Source organism: Nomascus leucogenys, chromosome 1a, assembly GCF_006542625.1.
Source record: "Nomascus leucogenys isolate Asia chromosome 1a, Asia_NLE_v1, whole genome shotgun sequence".
In the NCBI taxonomy this organism is placed as follows: domain Eukaryota; kingdom Metazoa; phylum Chordata; class Mammalia; order Primates; family Hylobatidae; genus Nomascus; species Nomascus leucogenys.
Window position 1 is genome coordinate 84070562 of NC_044381.1, and position 23287 is coordinate 84093848.

General features: G+C 35.8%; 1 protein-coding gene across 16 annotated transcripts in view; it reads left to right on the forward strand.

The window, feature by feature from the left end:
- The window catches only part of GPHN (gephyrin), a 700118-nt gene that overhangs the window by 605559 nt on the left and 71272 nt on the right, over positions 1–23287 (forward strand). For all 16 annotated transcript variants that reach the window (XM_003263586.4, XM_004087163.3, XM_030812325.1 and 13 more), the window contains 3 exons: positions 4289–4381; positions 15341–15396; positions 22801–22920. In XM_003263586.4, the coding sequence (XP_003263634.1) occupies positions 4289–4381; positions 15341–15396; positions 22801–22920 (269 nt within the window). The remainder of the gene's footprint in view (positions 1–4288; positions 4382–15340; positions 15397–22800; positions 22921–23287) is intronic.

Sequence of the window (23287 nt, forward strand, 5' to 3'; positions counted from 1 at the left end):
CTACCTGTTTTTGAGTTACCCTTTAAAACTCAGCTCAGGTGTTTATCTCTTCCAGGAAGATTTTCTAGATGTTCCACAAGTTTTTGGTTAGGTGATCTTCTGTATGTCTCCCATATCACCCTGTACATTTTCCTGCCACTGTCTATGTCATACTATCTTGTAATCATCTCTATTTCTCTATCTTTCTCTTTCTCTCACGCACTGTGCTTGTGAATTCCTTGAGGACATCAGCCAAGCCTTATCGGTATTTTTGTCTCCAGTGTCTAGCATATATTAGGTTCCCAGTGTTTGATGAATGGATGAGCAAATCAGTCAGTGAACTTGTTGGCCTTGGTAAGAGACAGAAGACCAAAGAGGTAACATTGAGCTGAACCTTGAAGAATGCATGATACTTACTAGAAGGAGAAAAAGGAAAGAAAAAAAGCATTCCTGTCCAATGCAACATGATGTGCAAAAGCACAGACTAGAAAAAGCCCAGAATGTTTAAGATGTGACAAATCATACTTTGTATCAGAAACTGGACATTTGTCAGAAATAAAGGTGAATCGCAGTATAAATATTTCCCACATTGTGCTAAACGATTCTTAAACTAGCACTGCAGAATTATTATAATAGGATATGTTTATTAATTTTTAGCCTACTAAAGTTTTGGTGGGTTGTAGCATTTTACATTATTCCTTGTCATACGTACATTTTTCTCATTTGAGCCTCCTCAGAAACTTGAGGGTTATTTTTTAGTATTTATGTGTATGTTAGAATGGGGAATAAATATTATTGCAAACTACCAGAACAAAGTTTTTAGATTCCAGAATCAAATGTTATCAAATTATTATTGAGTAGATTCTATACCATAGGAACCTTCCAGAATGGAATTGCACAGTAAGATATATGAACAACTCAGGCATTCAAGACAGAAATCAAGTGAGCTGATATTCTTTTATCCAAATTGTCAGTGAGACCTTACTCCACTTTATTCTACTTCCACGTATCTAAATCTTGCAAAAGCAGAAGATAATCATTATTCCTCTCCTCAGAGTATTCAAATAATTCATTCATGTGCATTTCAAGACACTGTGAGATCTATAATACAGCTGTCAGTATCAACTGTCTTTCAAACTTAGCATATTAAATATAAAGCCGCTGTCTTAGAATATTGGAAGAAAGAGAGCCATGCTGAGCCTGTTTCTTTGGGGCTACTGGCAAGAACTTAGGGTGGAAAAGTGACTATGCTAACTGTTGATTCTTAGGCAAACAGATTTGCAGTTTTTTCTTGTTGGTGATGGTGTCTGTAGTGATAACATATACATAACATACAACTTAACTATTTTAACCATTTTTAAGTGTATGGTTCAATAGCATTAAGCACATTCACATTGTTCTGTAACCATCGCCACCAGCCATGTCTAGAACTCTTTGGTCTTCCCAAACTGAAACTCTATACTCATTAAACACTAACTCTTCTTTCCCTCCTCATCCCAGCACCTGCCACCACCATTCTACTTTCTATCTCTGTGAATTGACTACTCTATGTACCTCATGTAAGTGGAATCATAAAATATTTGTCTTTTTGTGGTCAGCTTATTTCACTTAGCAGAATGTCCTCAAGATTCATCCATGTTGTAGCATAGTCAGAATTTCCTTCCTTTTTAAGGCTAAATAATATTTCTGTATGTATATACCATACTTTGCTTATCCATTCATCTGTCAATGGATACTTGAGTTGCTTCCACCATTGATTATTGTGGATAATGTTGTGAATATGGGTGTACAAATATGTGTTCAAGTCCCAGCTTTTAATGCTTTGGATGTATACCTAGAAATGGAATTGCTGGTTTATATGGTAATTATGTTTAATTTTTTTAACTCGCAACTTTGTAAATGTGAGGGATATAAAGGAAGAGCAGTGGGTAGAGGGAACATGAGTGGTAGTAGTTATTACTATGGTGGTAGTATGGCTGAAAAGTTCTAAAATCTAGTTTTTCCATCTTACCTTAGCCACCTGTGAAATATATTGCTGTGAGTAAGGACTTACTGTATTTAAACATCTCTTCCAGCCGGGCACGGTGGCTCACGCCTGTAATCTCAGCATTTTGGGAGGCTGAGGCAGGCAGATCATGAGGTCAGGAGATCGAGACCATCCTGGCTAACACGGTGAAACCCCATCTCTACTAAAAATACAAAAAATTAGCCAGGCATGGTGGCGGGTGCCTGTAGTCCCAGCTACTCTGGAGGCTGAGGCAGGAGAATGGCGTGAACCCGGAAGGCGGAGCTTGCAGTGAGCCGAGATCGCACCACTGCACTCCAACCTGGGTAACAGAGCAAGACTCTGTCTCAAAAAAAAAAAAAAAAAAAAAACTCTCTTCCTTCACCTGTAAAATGAACATAACATTGCTCTACTAGATTTTCATGGGATTAAGTGAGATTATATATGTACTTCATACAATGTTAATAAACATTTACTATATCATTGGGGCTAGCCACCAGAAAAACTCAGCCCTTGTGCTATCTCTGATTATTAACCACTATTAGTGCACTATTCAAAATCCCAGCAAAGTCATTCATGTAGATTCTGAGCTGATGTAGAGCTTACATTTTGATCTACACCCCCCAGTGCCAGGACAAACTACTTCCACATAAGGAACCATCCCATGAGGCTTACTGTGATCCTGGACAAGCACCACTGGGCCCACCACCAGGGACTATATAGTTTCAGTTTCATTTGGGAGTTAATGTTATATATGTGAATACAAACTAGACCCTATGGTCCCACCACTTCCCTAGTCTTACATAGTATGGCCCAAACCTCCAGTATAGCTCCAGAATGGCTTCAACATCCTAGGAGTATCTGAAGCTAAAATCTGCTAAGTTCTCCCTTCCAATTCAAGTGCCAAAAGGGAAGAGTCAATATCACTGTAGAATATAGTGATATTCAGAATAGAAATTTGAAAATCAGATGGTCAGAATATAAATTTAAAAATCTCTCTACACTTACTTCTAGGTCCTAGGATCTGGAAATCAGAGACCCTAGGTGGCTAAGAAGGTCAAAGATAAAAAATACAGACTCACTTATCCAGCTCTGGAAACAATGAAATTTTATAAATTGTACAAATACTTCATGTAAATCAAGTCCTATATTACTTGTCTTGGTTTCTTTTCTTCCTTCCTCTTCCTCTTTTTTTAACCTCATTTATTTTTGCTTTCCTTTTTTAAAATTAGCAATAAAGACAGTTTCTGACTAGAGGATTTAAGGAATTGGTTATGATTCCTGAAATTTTTATTCTTGTTGGCACTAGTTCAAATTTCTGGGCCAAAAGTGATTTTCATCCAGAGTAGTCTGAATACTTACTTCACACAAAAGGTTACTAGTGCTCTTCTTATAGGCACTAAATTATTTCAATTAATGAAGCCAAAATCAAAGGCTAAAACTCAAATGGAATGACCGGGACGTTCCTTCCTTTTTTTTTTTTAACCTTTCTCTTCTTAAGAAAAAAACAACTTTAGGATTAAAAAATGACGCATTCATTGTAGAAAACATGGAAATTTTTGGAAAAGTAGAGCAAAGCGAATAAAAACCATAAATCTAACATTCTGAAGTAATAAATGCTTTATATTTTCATGTATGGTCTTTCCTTCTTTTTCTGTTGATATATACACATATATCTTAATACAGTTAAGACTATATGCTGCAGATTTGACTTTGCATATTGTAAAAATATATATCATAGGAATTTTCCTGTGTCAGTGAATATTCTTCATAAATATTACTTTAGCCTCCATAATATTTTATCTTAAGAATCTATCATTTCTTATTTAAGTACCTATATTGTTGATAGTTTGGTTTCTTTCCATTTTTTCTATTGTAAGCAACTCTGAAATAAACATATACAGAAACATTTATCCATTTTCCTAGGATAGATTTCTAGAAGTGGAACTACTAGGCCAGTGGGTATGAAAATGTTTAAAGTTGGCTTTCCTTTTAAAGAAAATAATATTTGGGTAGTTAAAGGATTACTGACACATCAACTGAACACATCTTTGATTACTTTATAGCACCTTATATTCAGATAATCTCTGCAAACATTGCCATGAATTGACTAAGTATAATCTTTTATTTCAGGCACCAGAATGCATCTCTTCTATCTCCTATTTCTTGGGACAGAAATCAGGAGGTCCAACTGAGCCCATTTACAAGCTGTGTCAGACAAGCACTCATGCCCATCTTGTTTATGACTGCCTGCTTACCCATTGCTCTCGATATTTACATTTTCCTTCTTTTCTCTTCCTTCAGATGGAATGGGGAGAGTCCTTGCTCAAGATGTATATGCAAAAGACAATTTACCCCCCTTCCCAGCATCAGTAAAAGATGGCTATGCTGTCCGAGGTAAATATTTTGGTTTTCTGAAACATAATCAGACTCACACTGTGGTTTTTGTTTTTTGTTTTTTGTTTTTTTTTTGTTTTTTTTGTTTTTTTTTTCTTCAGATTTTTGGCTTAGCCCAAGCACCCAGCAACTGTTAGGTTTGTTTCCCCATGACTGTCAAAATGACTTCATTCACAGATAACCATGTTAATCTGCACCTGTATATTTTCTGGCACAATCTTGATTAAAACTTTTGAGGTAAAGAAAAGTTACATGAAAATTCTCTATTTTAAATTTTTTATTTTTAATATTAGTGGATACATGGTAGGTATATATATTTATGGGGTACATGAGATATTTAGATACAGGCATACAATGCATAATAATCACATCAGGGTAAGTGTGGTATCTGTCACATCAAGTGTTTATCCTTGAAATTCTTGCTTACAAATAAATATATAGGAATAAAATTAAAACACTATACTTCAATTTATTCTTCTGTTCCTACACATGCCAGACAGCATACATTCTTGGTGTGAAAGTTTTCCAGATGTTTTCTAGTTGAAAACATCTATATGGTCTAAGAAAAAAGAGCAGATTCCCAACACAAGGATAAAGTTGAGGTGGTCTGTTCTGCTTTCAACTCAAACATCAGTAAAGGGCTTCATGAAAAGCAGACATGAGGGAAACCTCTAATTCTCTAGAAGATGCCATATTTCAAAATTCTGGAGCCCCAGCAGCTCACACAAAGTTGCCTGAGATTGCATAAAGCTTAAAAGCAAATACTAAATAGCATTTTTCTGCCTAAATTCCAATCTAAGAACCCCAAATGTAAATTCTGAATTGCCTAGAAACTGTTGTTGATTTTTTTGGTTTTGTTTTTGTTTTTCCATGTACAACATGATATTTTAAAATATGTAGTACACATTGTAGAATGGCTTAGTTGAGCTAATTAACACATGCATTACCTCACATACTTATTATTATTTTTGTGGTGAGACTTAAAATCTACTCTCTTAGTGATTTTCAAACTATGATACATTGTTATTATGTTATTGGTTATTAATTCAAGGTTGATATCATTGAAGAAGCATGTTAAAAAAATTTTTCAGTTTATCAGAGCTGTTAAGCATGCCAATTCCTTTTTAATGGGGTACATGAGATATGGAGTTATGGAGTCTCTTACTTGGTTTTGGTTTTGGTTTTTTTAGCTACATTTAGCCATAAAAATACAGGTTGGGCATCCCTAATTCAAAAATCCAGAATTTGAAGTACTCCAAAATCTGAAATATCTTGCATGTTGACATGGCATCACAAGAAGAAAATTTTATACCTGACCTCATGTGAAGGGTCACAGTAAAAACACACTTAAAACTTTGTTTAGAAAAATTATTTGAAACATTGTTTAAAATTACCTACCTTTTAGCTATGTGTATAGGATATATATGAAACATAAATTAATTTTGTGTTTAGACTTGGGTCCCATCCACAAAATATCTCATTATGTATATGCAGATATTCCAAAATCTGAAAAACATCAAAATCCAAAATACTTCTGGTCCCAAGCATTTCATATAAAGGATGATCAACCTGTAATTTCCTTTTTCTTGTAATTAAATACTTCATTAATCTCCCCTGTATTCCATCATCTCTTAGTAGTTATCTTTTTATGTTGGAGATAGCATAGCAAATGGTTAAGGCTACAGGCATTGAGCAAAGCTCGAGTGATCTGGGTTTTAGTACCAGTTCCATCTGTGTAACTTTGAGCAGCTCACTTAAATTTTTTAGCTTCAGTTTTCTCATCTCTAAAATTATGATAATTACAACAATACTTACCCCAGCAGGTTGTTGTAAGAATTATATTAAAAATTAATTGTAGAAATTAATTAGTTGTAGAAAACCTTAGTAAACTACTTGGCACACATTTAAAAAAAACCTTGATAATTGTTTTTTAAAATGTTTAATGATAGTAACCATTATTATCACTATTATTATTATAAATACATTTTCTTAAACTGTCTCTGAAAAAAGGCTAACATTTGAATTGCTACTCTCATTTTCTGTGTAAATAAAATGGTAGAGAGATTGAGCTTATGTTTTTTCATTTCCACTAATGTATCCTTTCTCAGGAAGATTATCTTGGATTCACTTCATTCAGCTTGATCTCACTAGATTAGAATACTTCTGAAACTGGCAAAGCCAAAACTTAAATACCAAATTCCCAATGGCTCCTATATTTTTTTCTTTCAAATTGATTCCTTCTACAGTGTTGATTAGAATAAATATTATCGAGACAGAAAATTATTTTATTCTTGTGATGGCTTCACTGGCTCTTCTAGTTTCTTTTTTTTTTCCCAATGTCATTGTTGGCTTGAAATAGTTTCTTATTGCCCATCTAAAAAGTAAATTCTGTGTTGATCTTACAATTTGTAGCCATACAGGATTACTATAAAATGACAAAGAATTCTTACTTCCAGAGTAGAGCAAACAGCTACAGCAGATGAAACACCAGAGACAAAGAAGTCTGTTTTTATAGTCTTTGTAATATAAAGTGGGAGAGAGTGAGAAAGTAAATTATTTGAGGCAGAATTATTCCAAATAGAATATTGTTCTATGATTTTTACATGAGCTAGCAGCAGCTCAATTTAAAAAAAAAAAAAATGGTTGCTGTTAGCTTTTCTTGTTGCCAAAGGGAGCAATTAGCCCCTATGAGCTTTTCTGACCGTGTACAACTCATCAAAAAATTTTTATGTAAAATTACCATTTCGTATCCTATTTATGCTTTTGTTTGAGAGCATTTGTTTTTTGTTATTTCACCAAAAAAAAATCAAAAATGGTATCTCACATTATAAACAGTCCAAGAGATTATCTGCCATGAAGCTAATTCGCATTGTTTCTTTCTTGCAAAAGGTTGCTAGTTCTCCAAGATATGTAACATATAAAAGCGACATAAGCGATAATCATTGCATAGATGGTTAAATCTCAAAGTAGGAATGGTTAGTATGTCTGTGTATACAATATGAACATCACAATTAAAGAAGCAAAAGTCTTCTGTAGACAAGTGGCATGGTCTTAGAACTATGCTGAATTTTCCAGTTTATACCTCCTCACTTTTGTCTGTAATTCAGGAAGATAAACTCTATGAATCCTAAAAGTTATCTTTACCATGTTTAGTAAGTAAGATGATTTTCATTTCTTTAAAGGTAAATGTATTCATTAGCCTCTTTTCTGTTATAAATACCACCCCCAGGCAGTGTTTTGGTAAAGAATATCCTTGAAGCCAATTATTGTGGCTAAGACCCTCCTTTGAGTACCTCCTTCTCTCTACCCATCTTCCTTTGCTCTGGTTCCTTTCTCCCAGCTCCCTTGATTCTCCCTATTTTCTTCTCCTCTGCCTTTACCTTAGGCCTTCCAGTAATAACCAGTGGCACTCGTGGGCATTGCTAACCCTCTAGGTGTAAAGATGTTGCTAACTTGCTCTGGATCACTAAGCATTAGCCAGTATCCTTCAGAAACATGTGGGATAAAACTCCAAACCAGTTGGAGGATCACTTGCTTTAAGGTATGTGAGTTCAAAAATCAAGACAGTAATAAAATGACTAAGGAAATAAGTAGAAACAGCTCAAAATAAAACATTAAGAAAGAATAGAATGTAAAGAAGGCAGGAATAAAGTGATGATAATATAAAATAATAGGAAGACCTGTAAACCTAAAACTGCATTCATGTGGGAGTGAATTTGAAAGATAAAAGTAGATAAAATAAAAATGAAAGTGGCATATTTACAAATTTGAATCAATACATTATTTTTATGCTTCACATTTTTGGATTTTGTTTCTCCCTTCACACTGATGAAGCTAATCATCCTCTTGATGCCTTCACATCCTCCTATATAGATGTAGGTGCCTATTGTCTCACACTTTCTTTGTGGATATGAATAAAGGCAAAAATATCTTAGAACTCCAAGTTCAGCTTTCTTGAAAAAGTTCAATTTGAAAGCTTTATCCCTTCAGAACTTATTTTGGGATCGTTTGGAAAAAAGGAATATTTTGAACAAACCAGGAATTATTTTCAGAGTCATAGGTAACATACAGTTCTGAAAAGATGTATTAAGAGAAAGTTTTGCCATTTGGGTAGAGAGAATTTAAAAAATTTTTTTTCTTGTTTACATTCTGATTGAAATTACTTATGGAAAATGCAAAAATAATCAAAAAGAACATTTTAAAATTACCCATTAACTTACTCCCTGGCCATTATTAACATTTTGTGCATTTACCTCACATACAGTGGGTTAGAATACACCAAAAATCAATATAGACAATCCACAGCCATTGTGACTTAGAGCTAGTTCTTATTCTTTCAACAGTAATCATATTTCAGGGCTTTTCTTGTATCCATTTGAATCCCCTTTCGCTACAAATAGTTCTGCAATTCATTTGACAGCCTATTTTGCCCTCTACTATAGGATACTTTCAGTGAAAAAGAGGGCCTTATGATATGGGAGTAATACTCATGTGAACAGATAAATAATTTGGAATAATTTAGTTAATTCCAAAAAGAAAATATTTAAGAAAATAATGCCTTCTTTCCCAGTACTAACAATTAATAGGCATTTTCCCTGGAAGATAATGGTAAAGAATACATGATGCCTTCTTACTCATGTATCCTATGCCCACCTCCCTGCGTTCCATAAGAAAAGGTAGCCAGTTTAAAATTCCAAACAATTTACCTAATGTAAGACTTGAGTGTAATTGCAGCAAGTATGAATCCTCTTATTCCAGCTTTGTCACCTTCTCTTGTTACCTTTCCCTACCAACCCCTCCTATGATCTTAACTTTAGTATGCATATAAATACTATTACCCTGTACCCTTCTTGCAGTCTCAGACAGTGTAGTTCTATAAGCAGAGTAGACAAATTACTATTCCTTCTGCCTTATTTCTCTATCAACTATTTCCTAGGTCCTCTGAAAGTTATGCCATCTGTATGTGCTCTAAGTTGTTCAGCCTTAAAGTGGAAATGATGAGACTCTTTAGTATTGAAAATAAATGACTAGCTATACAGTATTTCAAGAGACTTAAAGAAAGATCACTATGGCTGGAAAATGAAAATGAAGGATAATTCCATGGCAGATGATTTGAAGATTATCGTTTTCTGTGTACACAATGAGTAGTTATCTAGTGGTATCGATTTCATATCAAATAATATAACCAGAAATCTTCAAATAAATGTGAACAGAACTAAAAGTGTTTTCTGGACATTAGAAAAAGGAGGAATAAGAGGGAACAGCTTCAGTGTCTTGCATTAAACATTAATTGTTTGCATAATGCATATGCCATTAGGGTTTGGTTTATATTGCTTTTATCACTTCTTTCAAATTAAATTCTACAGTTGCAAAGCAGGAAAGAAATTCATTAGCAGATATGTCAGAATTACAAGGGAAACAATTCTAAATCTGCAGAAGTCCTTCAAATCCATTCATCTTTTCTAATGACGGTCTGTGGTTTACTTTCTTTTTTTTCTTTCCAAGCCCTAGGTTCATGTGCTATCATGCCTCCGCTTCTGCCCTCTCCTACCTGAACTTGTAGAATTCATCTTGAAAAACTGCAACTTTTTTTTAACCTGTTTCTTTCATAGATATGTTTAAATTTATATAGTCATGCACCACATTAGCATTTGAGTCAAGAACAGACTCTTACATGATGGCGGTCCCATGAGATTACAATGGAGCTGAAAAATTCCTATTGCCTAGTGATATTGTAGCCATTGTAAGGTCACATAGTGCAACACATTACCTTTCCTATGGTTAGATATGTTTAGATACACAAATACTTAACATTGTGTTACAGTTGCCTATAGTATTTAGTATTGTAACATGCTGTACAATAGCCAAGAGCAATAGGCTATACCATGTAGCCTAGTTGTATAATAGGCTATACCATCTAGGTTTGTGTTAGTACACTCTGTGATGATGTTCACACAACAAAAGTGCCTAACAATGCATTTCTCAGAATATATCCCCATTGTTAAGTGACTCATGACTGTATCAGGAAGTTAGATAGATTGATAATTATTTTTCTGTCTTCATAAGACAAACCTTGGTGTTAATGTAAAATTTGGACTCCTGTAGTTCACTGATTGTTTTATTCCTTAAATTTTCTCTTAGTCTGAATTTGTCTGTATTCAGTTCGATCTTATAGTGCTCTGCTCCTCAAAGAGGGTAATCCATGGACCAGCAGCCTCAGCATCAGCTTGTTAGAATTTAGAATCTCAGGCCCTGCCCCAGCCCTACTAAATTAGAATCTGTATATTCACAAGATCCCCAGATGATTTACATGCACATTAACTGTTGAGAAATAAGAGAAATAATAAAAATTACTCCTCTCTTGGTACCAAGAAACTTCTATGTAGTTGGTTGACTGATTCTTCCTTAGCCAGCAATATAGAGCCACATTTACCAACTGGAAAGGTTCAGAGTAGGGTGGAGAACATAGTGCAAGTGAGCACATATTCTCTCCACAACTGGTATACTTTCCCTGATAACAAAGACCTTGCTCCTTAGAATCACTTCGGAGTGCTTTCACATATTGACCTCCCTGGAACTCCATACTAGGCTTGCCCCAGATGACCTCCCCAGATGACCTCCAGCTACTCCTTACTCAGTTTATTTAGAGGATTATGCAGAACATTGATATGAGCATTTTGAGTTTATGTGCGTGTGTGGGGGAACAGGAGAAAAGAGAAGTACTTCCCACCTAAAACTTTTTGAGAAGGCCAACTTCATTTCTTTATTCTTTTAACAAATATTTATTATCAACAATGACCTAGGCACTATGCTAAACAGAATAATGACGTAATCTAAGTTATACAGAATTAATCAAAGCAGTCTCTTTTTTTTTTTTTTTTTTTTTTGAGACAGGATCTCACTATGTTGCTCTGGCTGGAGTGTAGTGGTACAATCTCAGCTCACTAAAACCTCCACTCCCCACCCCCCACCCGGTTCTCAAGCCATCTTTGCACCTCAGCCTCCCAAGTAGCTAGACTACAGGCACACACCACCACAGCTGGCTGTTTTTTGTATTTTTTGTAGAGATGGGGTTTTGCCATGTTGCCCAGGTTGGTCTCAAACTCCTGAGCTGAAGTGATTTGCCCAGTCAAAGCAGTCTTTCTAAACATTCTTAAGATGTTGACTCAAATTTTGAAGGAAACAATATATATGGATCAGCAAAAAGTATATATAACAAATATAAAACTTAGTGTTAGAAAATATTACTTATTTGTTCATTTGTGCATGAATCTTCTAAGAACATTTTTGTAGCCACATTCATTCATCTACCAACCATTTTGAATACTTAACATATTGAACATTTATTTAACACCTATTGTACAGCAGCCAGGGATTTGCAAATACTGTGAATACATTTAGAAGCCATAATTGATTTCAGGCTACAATGGGGAAACAAAAGAGGATGCACGCAACTCTTGAGGGGAGAGGAGTCAGATATGACTTCATAGAGAAGATGACACTTGAGCTGAGTCTTAACAGCTAAAAAATCTTTAATCAGAAGGCAAGAATAAGAAAAGGACGCTTTAAGTAGTGGAAGTAGCATATGTCATGGAGCCAAAATATGAGTTATCTTGGTACTCTCAGGGATAGTACTAGCAGTTGATAATAGCTAGAGTATAACATATAAGGAAGACATGAACCAAGGCCTTTGCACATATGTTCTCTTTGTACACAATGATGGAGCACTTCCACTTCATGTCTATCTTTTCCTCTCTCTCCCTCTCCTCCTTTCCCTCCCTATCTCCCTCCCTTTGTCTCCCCCTACCTACATACACACACACACACCCCCCTACTTAGCTCTTACTCATTCTTCATATTCAAATCAGAAATCCTTTTATCATGCTTTTCATGACCCTCCAGTGTAGCTCAGGTGCTTTAATTATATACTCTCATAAAATCATGTTTCTTTGCTTTGGAGTGGTTTTCTTAATTTGTATTTATATATTCATTAATGTGATTATTTGATTAATATCTGCCTCTCCTGATGCATCAGTGGCTTTAAGACTTTTAACCACACCCGTGGGAAGAAATACATTAAATATACATCAAAAGCCAATGATATACATACACATATATAACATACACAGTACATGTAAATATACATACATACACATATATAAACAAAAATAAGTTTTATGAAACAAGAGTCATCCTTACCATGTGTGTTGCAATATATTTTTATCCTTTTCATTAAAGAATTGTTCACAAGTTGATTTTACAGCCTATCTCCATTTGTCATCCAGAGTTTGAAAAACCTTGTAACAGGTTGGCACTGCACTAAAATAGAAGCAGTGTCTAGGTTTACCCCCTACTCTCTCTCCAGCCCTTAATTTAACACTTGGGGCATAAAAGACACTCAGTAGACATTTACTGAATGAATAAAAGGAATAAAGAGCTTCAAAAGTATTGTTTTAAAAGTGTGATTATCCCCATTTTTACCAACAAGAAAACTGAAGGTGAGAGAGGTTTAGTAATTTTGCTGAGAGTCCCTGAAGCTAACAATAAACAGAACCAGGATTCAGAATCAAGTTTTTTTACTCTAAAACAATGCTAATTTCCCCCTTGTGCAGGAAGTAAAAAAAGAGAAAATGGGTCAGGCATGGTGGCTTATGCCATGCCTGTAACCACGGAGGCCGAAGCAGGTGGATCACCTGAGGTCAGGAGTTTGACACCAGCCTGACCAATATGATGAAACCGCGTCTCTACTAAAAAATAAAATAAAATACAAAAATTAGCCGGGCATGGTGGCATACGCCTGTAATCCCAGCTACTCAGGAGGCAGAGACAGGAGAATGGCTTGAACGCGGGAGGCAGAGGTTGCAGTGAGCCGAGATCGCGCCATTGCACTCCAGCCTGAGCAGCAAGGGCAAAACTCCATCTCAAAAAAAAAAAAAAAAAGGAAAGATTGAGAGAAAATATCTAGGTTGCTATAGGAGGTAGCAAGCTGATAATTATTTATCTAGTAGAGAAACAGTTTTAAATAAGTTTATTCACGTTTGAGATGCAGTTAGTGTGGAACTCTGAAAGATAATTGATGTTTTAATTTTCTACAGTAAGAAAATTATCATTTGCTCTGAAAGATGGGAAAAATAAGTGGAGGGATAGATGAAACAAGATTGGTAAAATGTTAGTAATTGTTGAAGCAATGACATCTATGTCTATTGTAAAAACTTTTTTTTTTTTTTGAGATGGAGTTTCACTCTTGTTGCCCAGGCTGGAGTGCAATGGCACAATCTCAGCTCACCACAACCTCTGCCTCGCAGGTTCAAGTGATTCTCCTGCCTCAGCCTCCCAAGTAGCTGGGATTACAGGCATGTGCCGCCACACCCGGCTAATTTTGTATTTTTAGTAGAGACGATGTTTCTCCATGTTGGTCAGGCTGGTCTCGAACTCCCGACCTCAGGTGATCTGCCTGCCCTGGCCTCCCAAAGTGCTGGGATGACAGGTGTGAGCCACCACACCCAGCCTGTTGTAAAAACTAGTTAAACTTTAAAAAAAAAATAACCCATGAAAATGGCTTAATAAAATAACATTACAATAAAACTCTTCTATAACACTTTTTACAAGTAAAAACTGAACAATATAACAGGATTCCAAAAAAACACAAGAAAGGCAAGAGTTTATTAACTGAGATAATATCTATAAAGCATAAAATACAACATCTTGTGACAGAAGGGACCCAGTGTTAATTTTTGTCCCTCTTCACATCAGGCTAACCAAAGCCATTTATGCAAAAAAGGGATGACTTCATTATAAGTAGTGTTTTATATAAGCCTTTAGAAAAAAGTATCACTTTATAGCCACATAAATGAGCAATTAATCTAATGTCCTTTTGAAAGAGAAAATATCATTATTTATCAGTATGATTATAAATGTAATCTAAATATTCATATATAATGTATATATTTTTTGTAGATACGTCCCCAAAACTCTGCCGTTTGCAGATAACATGAAGGTAATAGTCATGATTTTAAAACTTACTAGATAGGCATTTTTGCCCAGTCGTATTGGTCTGAAAGCCACATCATATGTCAAGAAAACTCTTTGAATCTCCAAGAATGTTTCTTCATCTAGCCATTGTTATACTGTATATATTTTTTTAATAATTTTTTATCCCAATTCTGGAATTTTTTTTTCAATTTAAAAATAAATAGCCAATGGAAAATGTGATGCAGTACTGCCTATGTATTCTAACTCATAAATAGAATTTTGATACATTATTTAAAAAAACTGTGCTACAATTACGAGACTGGATTTTAGTCCTAGCTCTACCATTAACCAGAAATTGTTCAAAGTACCTTACCTTTTCTTTCTACCTGATTTCTTTCATTCTATAATTCATTTCCTTCAGCTGTCAAATGAAGAAAGGAATGTTCTTCCTATGTCACATCAGGAAGCCCAGACTGGGAGATAAATAAGAAAACAGTATGAAGTTGTTAAAATGTTATAGAAAAATGGAGACATATGGATATGTATACAAAGTGATAAATCCATTTATATATATATATATATATATATATATATATATGTCCATGAGTGTACACACACACATCACACATACATACACATGGATAAGGTGGTATTTATTTAGGAAGATCGGCTAGAATAACTTATTAGAAAAGCACAAGTGTGGAAATTACGAGGTGACAGGAAGACCATCTCCAGTGACACCATGGCACAATTAGGCACCAGTGGTACAATTAGGACCACTTCTATCAGTGCATGTGAGTTGCGGATACCAAACATTAAACCAGTAGTAACAAAGCCATTGTCAAGTCTAGGAGATCAGAAAAATATTCCACTTCTCTAAGCCTTATCAAATAATTTGAGTCAAATTTTAGAATTCCAATTTTAGGTTCTTGTTCCATGCTATAGGTCCATACTGATGTTTGTTCTTGGCTCTTTTCCATCTCACAGCTGCTGATGGCCCAGGAGATCGTTTCATCATTGGGGAATCCCAAGCTGGTGAACAGGTGAGATTGATAGGCCTGAAAGGCACTGAAGATTTCAGCTTCATGGACTTTGGGCATCTAATTCTAAATTTCTCCTGTCAGTGTAGTGGAAATTAGAGAGAGATTAGTCAGAAGGTTATCAAAGGGATGAAAGTATAGTTCCCAGGAGAACCAAAAGAATTATTTCTTAATTGAAAATATCTACATCTATTAATATATGACATAGTATTATTAGTATGTCTCACAGACATGCCTTACAAGCATTTTCCAGACCTGTGATTGGGTGATTCTTTTTTTCCTGAAAAAAAAAAATGTTCTGAATAGAACAATTTCTAGGTAATCTTCTCAGACTTTTCCCCAACTTGTGTTACAAATAGGGAAACTTAGAAGTAGATTATTTAAACTCTTTAGCTAATTATTTAATTTAATTTTTCTCACTGATTGTCATTGGTATTTTTATAGGAATTGCAATGAATCTGTAGATCGCTTTTTTGGTAGTATGGTCATTTTCACAGTATTAATTCTTCCAACCCAATGACATGGGATGCTGTTTCTTTCTCTCTTTTTTTGTGGCCTCTTCAAGCTTTTTCATCAGTATTTTATAGTTTTCCTTATAGAGATTTTTTACCTCTTTGGCTAAATTTATTCCTAGCTTTTTTTTGTAGTTTTTTTTTTTTTTTTTTTTTTTTTTTTTGAGACGGAGTCTCGCTCTGTCGCCCAGGCTGGAGTGCAGTGGCGCAATCTCGGCTCACTGCAGGCTCCGCCTTCCGGGTTCACGCCATTCTCCTGCCTCAGCCCCTCCGAGTAGCTGGGACTACAGGCGCCCGCCACCACGCCCGGCTAATTTTTTTGTATTTTTAGTAGAGACGGGGTTTCACCGTGGTCTCGATTTCCTGACCTCGTGATCCGCCTGCCTCAGCCTCCCAAAGTGCTGGGATTACAAGCGTGAGCCACTGTGCCCGGCCTTTTTTTGTAGTTATTATACATGGGATTGCTTTCTCATTTTCTTTCTCTGCTAGTTTGTTCTTGTATGTTGATTTTGTATCCTGCAGCTGTACTATATTTATCAGTTTTAAGAGTTTTTGGTGGAGCTTTTAGGGTTTTCTATATATAAGATCATGTTATCTGCAAACAGGGACAATCTGACTTCCTCTTTTCCCCTTTGGATACCCTTTATTTCTTTCTCTTGCCTAATTATTCTGGCTGGGACTTCCAGTACTAGGTTGAATAAAAGTGTTGAAAGTGGGCATCCTTGTCTTGGTCCAGATCTCGGAGGAAAATCTTTCAACTCTTCCACATTCAGTATGATGTTGGCTGTGGGTTTGTCATCTAGGGCCTTCACTGTGTACACTCATTCTTTCTATACCTAAGTTGTTGGGAGTCTTAACCATGAAGGATTGTTGAATTTTATCAAATGTTTTCCCAAGTCTGTTGAGATGATCATATTGTTTTTGTCCTTCATTCTGTTGGTGTGATGTATCACATTTATTGATTGGCATATGTTGAGCCACCCTTGCATCCCCACAGTAAATCCCACTTGATCATGGTAAATGATCTTTTTAATGTGCTGCTGGATTCAGTTGCAAGTGTTTTATTAAGCATTTTTGCATCAAGGATATTGGCCTATAGTTTTCCTTTTTTGTGTTGTATCCTTTTCTGGTTTGAATATCAGAATAATGCTGACCTCATAGATTGAGTTTGAAAGAATTCCTTCCTCTTCAGTTTTCCAGAAGAGTTTGAGAAGAATTAGTATGAGTTCTTCTTTAAATGTTTGGTAGGATTAAGCAGTGAAGTCATCAGATCTTGGGCTTTTCTTCAATGGGAGACTTTATTACAGATTCAGTCTCATTACTCATGACTGATCTGTTCAGGTTTTCTATTTCTTTTTGGCTCAAGCTTGGTAAATTGTATGTATTGAGGAATTTACCCGTTTCTGCTAGGTTTTCTAATTTTTTGATGCAGTTCTTCATAGTAGTCTCTAATGACCCTTTGTATTTCTGTAGTATCAGTTGTAATGCCTCCTTTTTCATTTCTGATTTTGCTTATTTGGGTCTTTTTTTATTAGTCTAGCTAATGCTTTGTCAATTTTGTTTATATCTTCATAAAGTCAACTTTAATTTCATTCATCTTTTATGGTTTTTTAGTCTCAATTTCATTTGTTTCTCTGATCTGTATTCTTTCTTTCCGTCTTCTGATTTTGGATCTGGTTTGTTCTTGCTTTTCTAATCCCTTGAGATATATCACTATGTTGTTTCATTGAAATCTTTCTACTGTTTTGATGTAGGTGTTTGTTGCTATAAACTTCCCTCTTAATGCTGTTTTTGCTGTATCCCATAGGTTTTTATCTGCTGTGTTTCTATTTTCATTTGTTTTGGGAAATCTATTTATCTCTTAATATATTTATTGATCCATTGGTTGCTCCGGAGCATGTTTTGTAATTTCTACATGTTTGTACAATTTCAAATGTTCCTCTTGTATTGATTTATAGTTTTAGTCCATTGTGGTTGGAAAAAAATTCGATACAATTTTAGTTCTTTTAAATTTGTTGAGACTTGTTTTGTGGCCTAATATGGTCTATCTGGAGAATGTTCCATGTGCAAGTGAAAAAAAAAATGTGTATTTTACAGCTCTTGGATGAAATGTACTATAAATATCTGTTAAGTCTATTTGGTCTAAAATGCAGTTTAAATCCAGCGTTCCTATGTTGATTTTCTATCTATATGACTTGTCCAGTGCTGAGAGTAGGGTGTCAAACTCCCCAAATATTATTGTATTGGAATCTGTCTCTCCTTTTAGATAAATAATACCTGCTTTATAGTGGGTGATCCCATGTTCAATGCATATATGTTTGCGATAATTGTATCCTTGTGGTAAATCAATCCCTTTATAATTATAGAATGACCTCTCGTATTCCTTTTTACAGTTTCTGACTTAAAGTCTGTTTTATCTGGTATAAATGTAGCTACTTTGACCTGATTTTGGTTTCCATTTGCATCAAATATCTTGATTCATTTCTTCACTTTCAGTCTATGTGTATCTGTATAGGTGAAGTGAGTCTCATGTAGGCAGCAAATAGTTGGGTTCTTTTTTTTTTTTAAATCCATTCAGCTTGTCTGTATCTTTTAACTAGGGAATTTAACCTATTTATATTTAAGGTTATTACTGATAGATGAGGACTACTGTCATTTCATTGTTTTCTGGTTTTGCTTACCCCTTGCTCCTTCCTTCTCTTATTTTATCATTGCAGTTGGGTGGTTTTCTGTATTGATACTGTTTTATTCTTTTCTCTTTCTCCTTTATTAATCTGCTGTACCAGTGAGTTTTATGCTTGTGTGTGTTTTTGTGATAGTGATTATTGTCTTTTTGCTTCCAGATATATGACTCCCTTGAGAATTTATTGTAAGGCCAGTGTAGTAGTAATGAATTCTCTCCATTTTTGCTTGTCTGGGAAAGACTTTATTTCTCCCTCATTTCCAAAGGATAGCTTTGCTGCATATAGTATTCATAGTTAGAAATTTTTTTATTTCAGCACTTTGAAGATGTTATCTCCTTTCTTCCTGGCCTGTAAGGTTTCTGCAGAGAAATCTACTGTTAGTTTAATGTGGATTTCATTATATATGACTTGATTTGGAGACCTTTGGAATTCCTGGACCTGGATATCCATACCTTTCCCCAGACTTGGGAAGTTTTCAGCTATTATTTTATTAAATAAGTTTCTCATGCCTTTTCCTTTCTTTTTTTCTGAAACTCCAATAATATGAATATTTGTTCTTGTGTGGTGTCCCATAAGTCTTACAAGCGTTCTTCACTCTTTTTTATTCTTCTGTTTCTCTCTCTCTCTCTCACTTGCTGGGTATTTCAAACAACCTATCTTCAAGTTCAAAGATTCTTTCTTCTGCTTCACTATTGAAGCTCTGTATTGTAATTTTTTATTTCATTCTTTGAATTATTCAGCTGTAGAATTTCTGTTTGGTTCTTTTTTATGATTTCTCTATCTTTGTTGAATTTCTCATTCTTATGAATTGTTCTGCTGATTTTGTTGAATTATCACTAGGTTTTTTTTTTTTTAATCTAATTGAGTTTCCTTAAGATCATTATTTTGCAATTTCTTTTCCAGGAGTTCATTGATTTCCTTTTCACTGGAGTCTGTTAATAGAGATGTATTCCTTTAGTGGTGTCATATTTCTTTGCCTTTTTGTGTTTCTTGTGTCCCCATGTTGATCTGTGTGCCTGGTAGAACTATTGCTTCTTTTAGACTTTCTAGGGTGGTTTTGTAGAGACGCCTGTAGTTGGGCTTTAGTGTGTTGGTTGCAAAGGGTGTGGTGACTTTCTGGACGGGTACAATGGTGTAGTCTCCATGCAGCTTTTTCAGTTGCATTCAATGTCAACAATAACTGTGAGTACCTCAGTGGCCTAATCCATAGAAGTTTGTGTCAGTGGTAGTAGTAGCATAGGCTGTTAATATCCTTGGTGTCAAGGGCTTTTGGAGTCCTCCTCTTCTTGTTTTCCACACAATAGGGAGAATCAGCTGAAAGGATCCCTCTTGGTGTTAGGTCTGACATCCCCTCCAAGCAGCTACAGTGACACTGGGCTCAAAATATGGTGCTTGGAGTGACTGTGGAGCCAGGATCCAAGGCTCATGGTCTTGTGAATCTATTGTGGCACCTGGTTCTTGGGGTTCAGGTTCACTGTCTGTGGCAGAGTTGGATGTAGGTTATCCAAAGAACCAAGGTTTATGACTGAGGCACCCCCTAGCAGCTTGGACCTAGGTGCCCTGGTTGTACCTGTGATATTATACCTCATGGGCAGGGTGTAGTACTGACCAAACTCCAAAGAAAAAGGTTTTGGCCAGGGGAGCAGGGTATGGCTGCAGCTCAGGAACCAGAGCCAGTAGGGCTCAGCAGCAGCTCGGGTCACAGTGGATAAGGTACTCTGTAGTAGTGACTCTAGACCCCTGGATGGTGGGGCTACGCAGATCCTCACCTCAGACTCTGAGGCCAGGTGCAGAAGCAGCAGATACCTTAGAATGGCAGAGCACAGCTGTGGTTTGATCCCCAGGGGGTCAAGGATCAACACAGAAATGACTCAACTCCCCAGAGAGAGGGGTATCTCAGCAGCTCAGACTCTAAGGGGCTATAGTCTAGCTCCAGAGAAGCAGGGTACTAGAGTTATTTGGCCTGTAGGTCAGGGTATCTTGGCTCAATCGGCACTCCGTTTCTCTAGCACATGAGCGACTACATCAGCTCAGCCTGGGATGCATAGGTGCTCAGCCTGGCAAAGTGTGTGCCACATACTTTCTAAGCCTTGCAATATGTCTGGAAAAAGGATGATTAAAGAAGATTGGAAACTATCTCCAATGTCTGGATGCAGTTAAGGGAAACCAATAAAGGACTCTGCAGCACCCAGGAGCTAGCAACAGTGAGATTTCCTTACCACCTCTTAGTCTGAAGGAGCAAAGAAAGACAATGGTACCTGAACCTGGGAAGATTCATAGCTATGGAGGAGGACTGCCCAACAGCAGCTGTTGCTCTCAGTAGTAGAGATGCTCTAACCATCACCAAACTGCAACCCAGGAGGAAAAGAGCAAGGGGAATGAAAACTCTACTTTTCTGTCTCCCTCCTACCCTCTAAATCTCTTACTGACCCCTCCCTTTGGCTGAGTCTCACCAAATGCCAAAGTGATGGGAAACTGGTTAAAATAGTCCATAGAGGTCAGCTTCTGGACCACAGCACAGAGTAGAGAATGATGATGTGATCTGGAACGGGAAACAGAAAATGAAACAAATCTTTGTCTTTGTAAGGCTTATATTCTATAATATATAATGCACTTAACATTGTACCTAGCATAGATTGTGGGTTCAATAAATATTAGTTATTAGTAGTATTGCTTACAGTAATAATATTATGGAGAGAAGATTTTTAAGACTTTTCTAATAAATTTCCTGTTTTACTTTGGTTATACTTTCAATAGTAGGGTGTTTTTTTTTCTTAACCATTCCCTAAGGGTGTGTGTGTGTGTGTGTGTGTGTGTGGTTTATTTTACTTTGTCTTATTTTGGTGGTTAAAATAACAACAATGACAAAACATACACACACATAACATTAAATATACCATCTTGACAGTTTTTAAGCTTATAGTTCAGTAGTGGTAAATATATTCACATTGTAGGGACTTAAGATTTTAAATAGAGTCATGAGTTACTTAACGAAGATATATTCTGAGAAATATGCTGTTGGGCAATTTTCTTGTTGTCCGACCATCATAGAGTGTACTTACACAAACCGGAATGAGTAGCCCACTACACACCTAGCCTACATGGTGTGACCTGTTGCTCCGAGGCTACAAATCTGCACAGCATATTACTGTACTGAATACTGTAAGCAATTATAATGGTATTTGTTTATCAAAACAAAAAGTACAGTAAAAAATGTGGTAATCTTATGGGACCACCATCATATATGCAGTCCAACATTGAGCAAACGATCCTTATGCAGCACATGACTATACTTATGAGGCAGACATCTTTAGAAAGGAATCTTTTGGCAGGGGGGATTAATATTGTCTCAGGATTTTTTCTTAGGGGGAATTTGAAGCATTCATTTTCCAAACTCCAGTCTAAATCATTGCCCCTGACAAGTGACTTTCAGATCACTTGTCTATCAGATCAAATCTATCAGATGAATCTTACAGAAAAATGCTTTTCCCCATGTTGTAAGAAGTTAGCAGGGAAGGTTCTATCTCTTACACCATCAATATGAGAGCACAAACAATGAAAATCTTGTTTTTCATTTTCAAAAGTAATGTTTAACCTAGGTCATTACAGACACTGGAATCATTTTTAAATGATTTAATTATATTTGCTCAACTTCTATTATTAATTGATAGGTGAGCTAATATGTTTTAGAATATTTTCAAAGGCAATAATTAAAATATTTCTGGCTTGCCTTTATTTAACCAAAAAGATGAGTTAATAAAGTACTGCATTTCTCAAACATCAGAACTTCAATAAGTTACAAAGGTGTTTTTTTTTTTGGTAATTGTTATTCATAATGTATGTCCTAGCAATTTTTTTACTTACAGACTCTCAAATCACTTTACATATATTAGGAAAATGTACATTATTTGAGAGGCAAAAGTGGCAAATGTAAATGGCAGTTCTTCAAAAGTAAAGCAGAGCACCAAGAAAGACACCGAATAGTCATTACCTTAAAGTACACATAAAATCAGCTTAAATGAACCTAAAGCCTCTTTAGTGTGAGTGCACCTGTTTGTAGATAGCTTTTATTACACTGGTCCAAAATGAATAAGACTGTAAGACTTTCTTTTATGGTTTATTTTTTAATATTAAAAAAATTAACATCCTCTGCAGACTTTTCCTTTGCAGCAGCAAAGTACATCAACTGTCTTTTTCATGTTTATTTCCAGCCAACTCAGACAGTAATGCCAGGACAAGTCATGCGGGTTACAACAGGTGCTCCAATACCCTGCGGTGCTGATGCAGTAGTACAAGTGGAAGATACTGAACTTATCAGGGAATCAGATGATGTACGTCATCACCAAGTCTTACTGTGCTGTTGTTCCTATGGCAGTATTATGTCACAACCGTTTTCTGCAATGTTTGTGAGATTAACCCAGTTTTTTGGGTTATTTTGTTTTGTTTTGTTTTTGCTTATGGTGAGATCTTATATTGTAGTATATGAGTCTCCAGTAAATAAGAAATTTCCTTAATCTTGAAAATCTGTTGTTACAGGAGGGGTTTCTCTGATCATTGCTGTTATAGCAGAATTTGAACCATATTTGACCCAAGCAGTTTCACATGCAAACAAGGAAAGAAAGTACCTCAAGAAAGAAAAGCAGAGATATTAATGGTTGACATACCTTCCAGAGCAGAGATATTAATGGTTGACATACC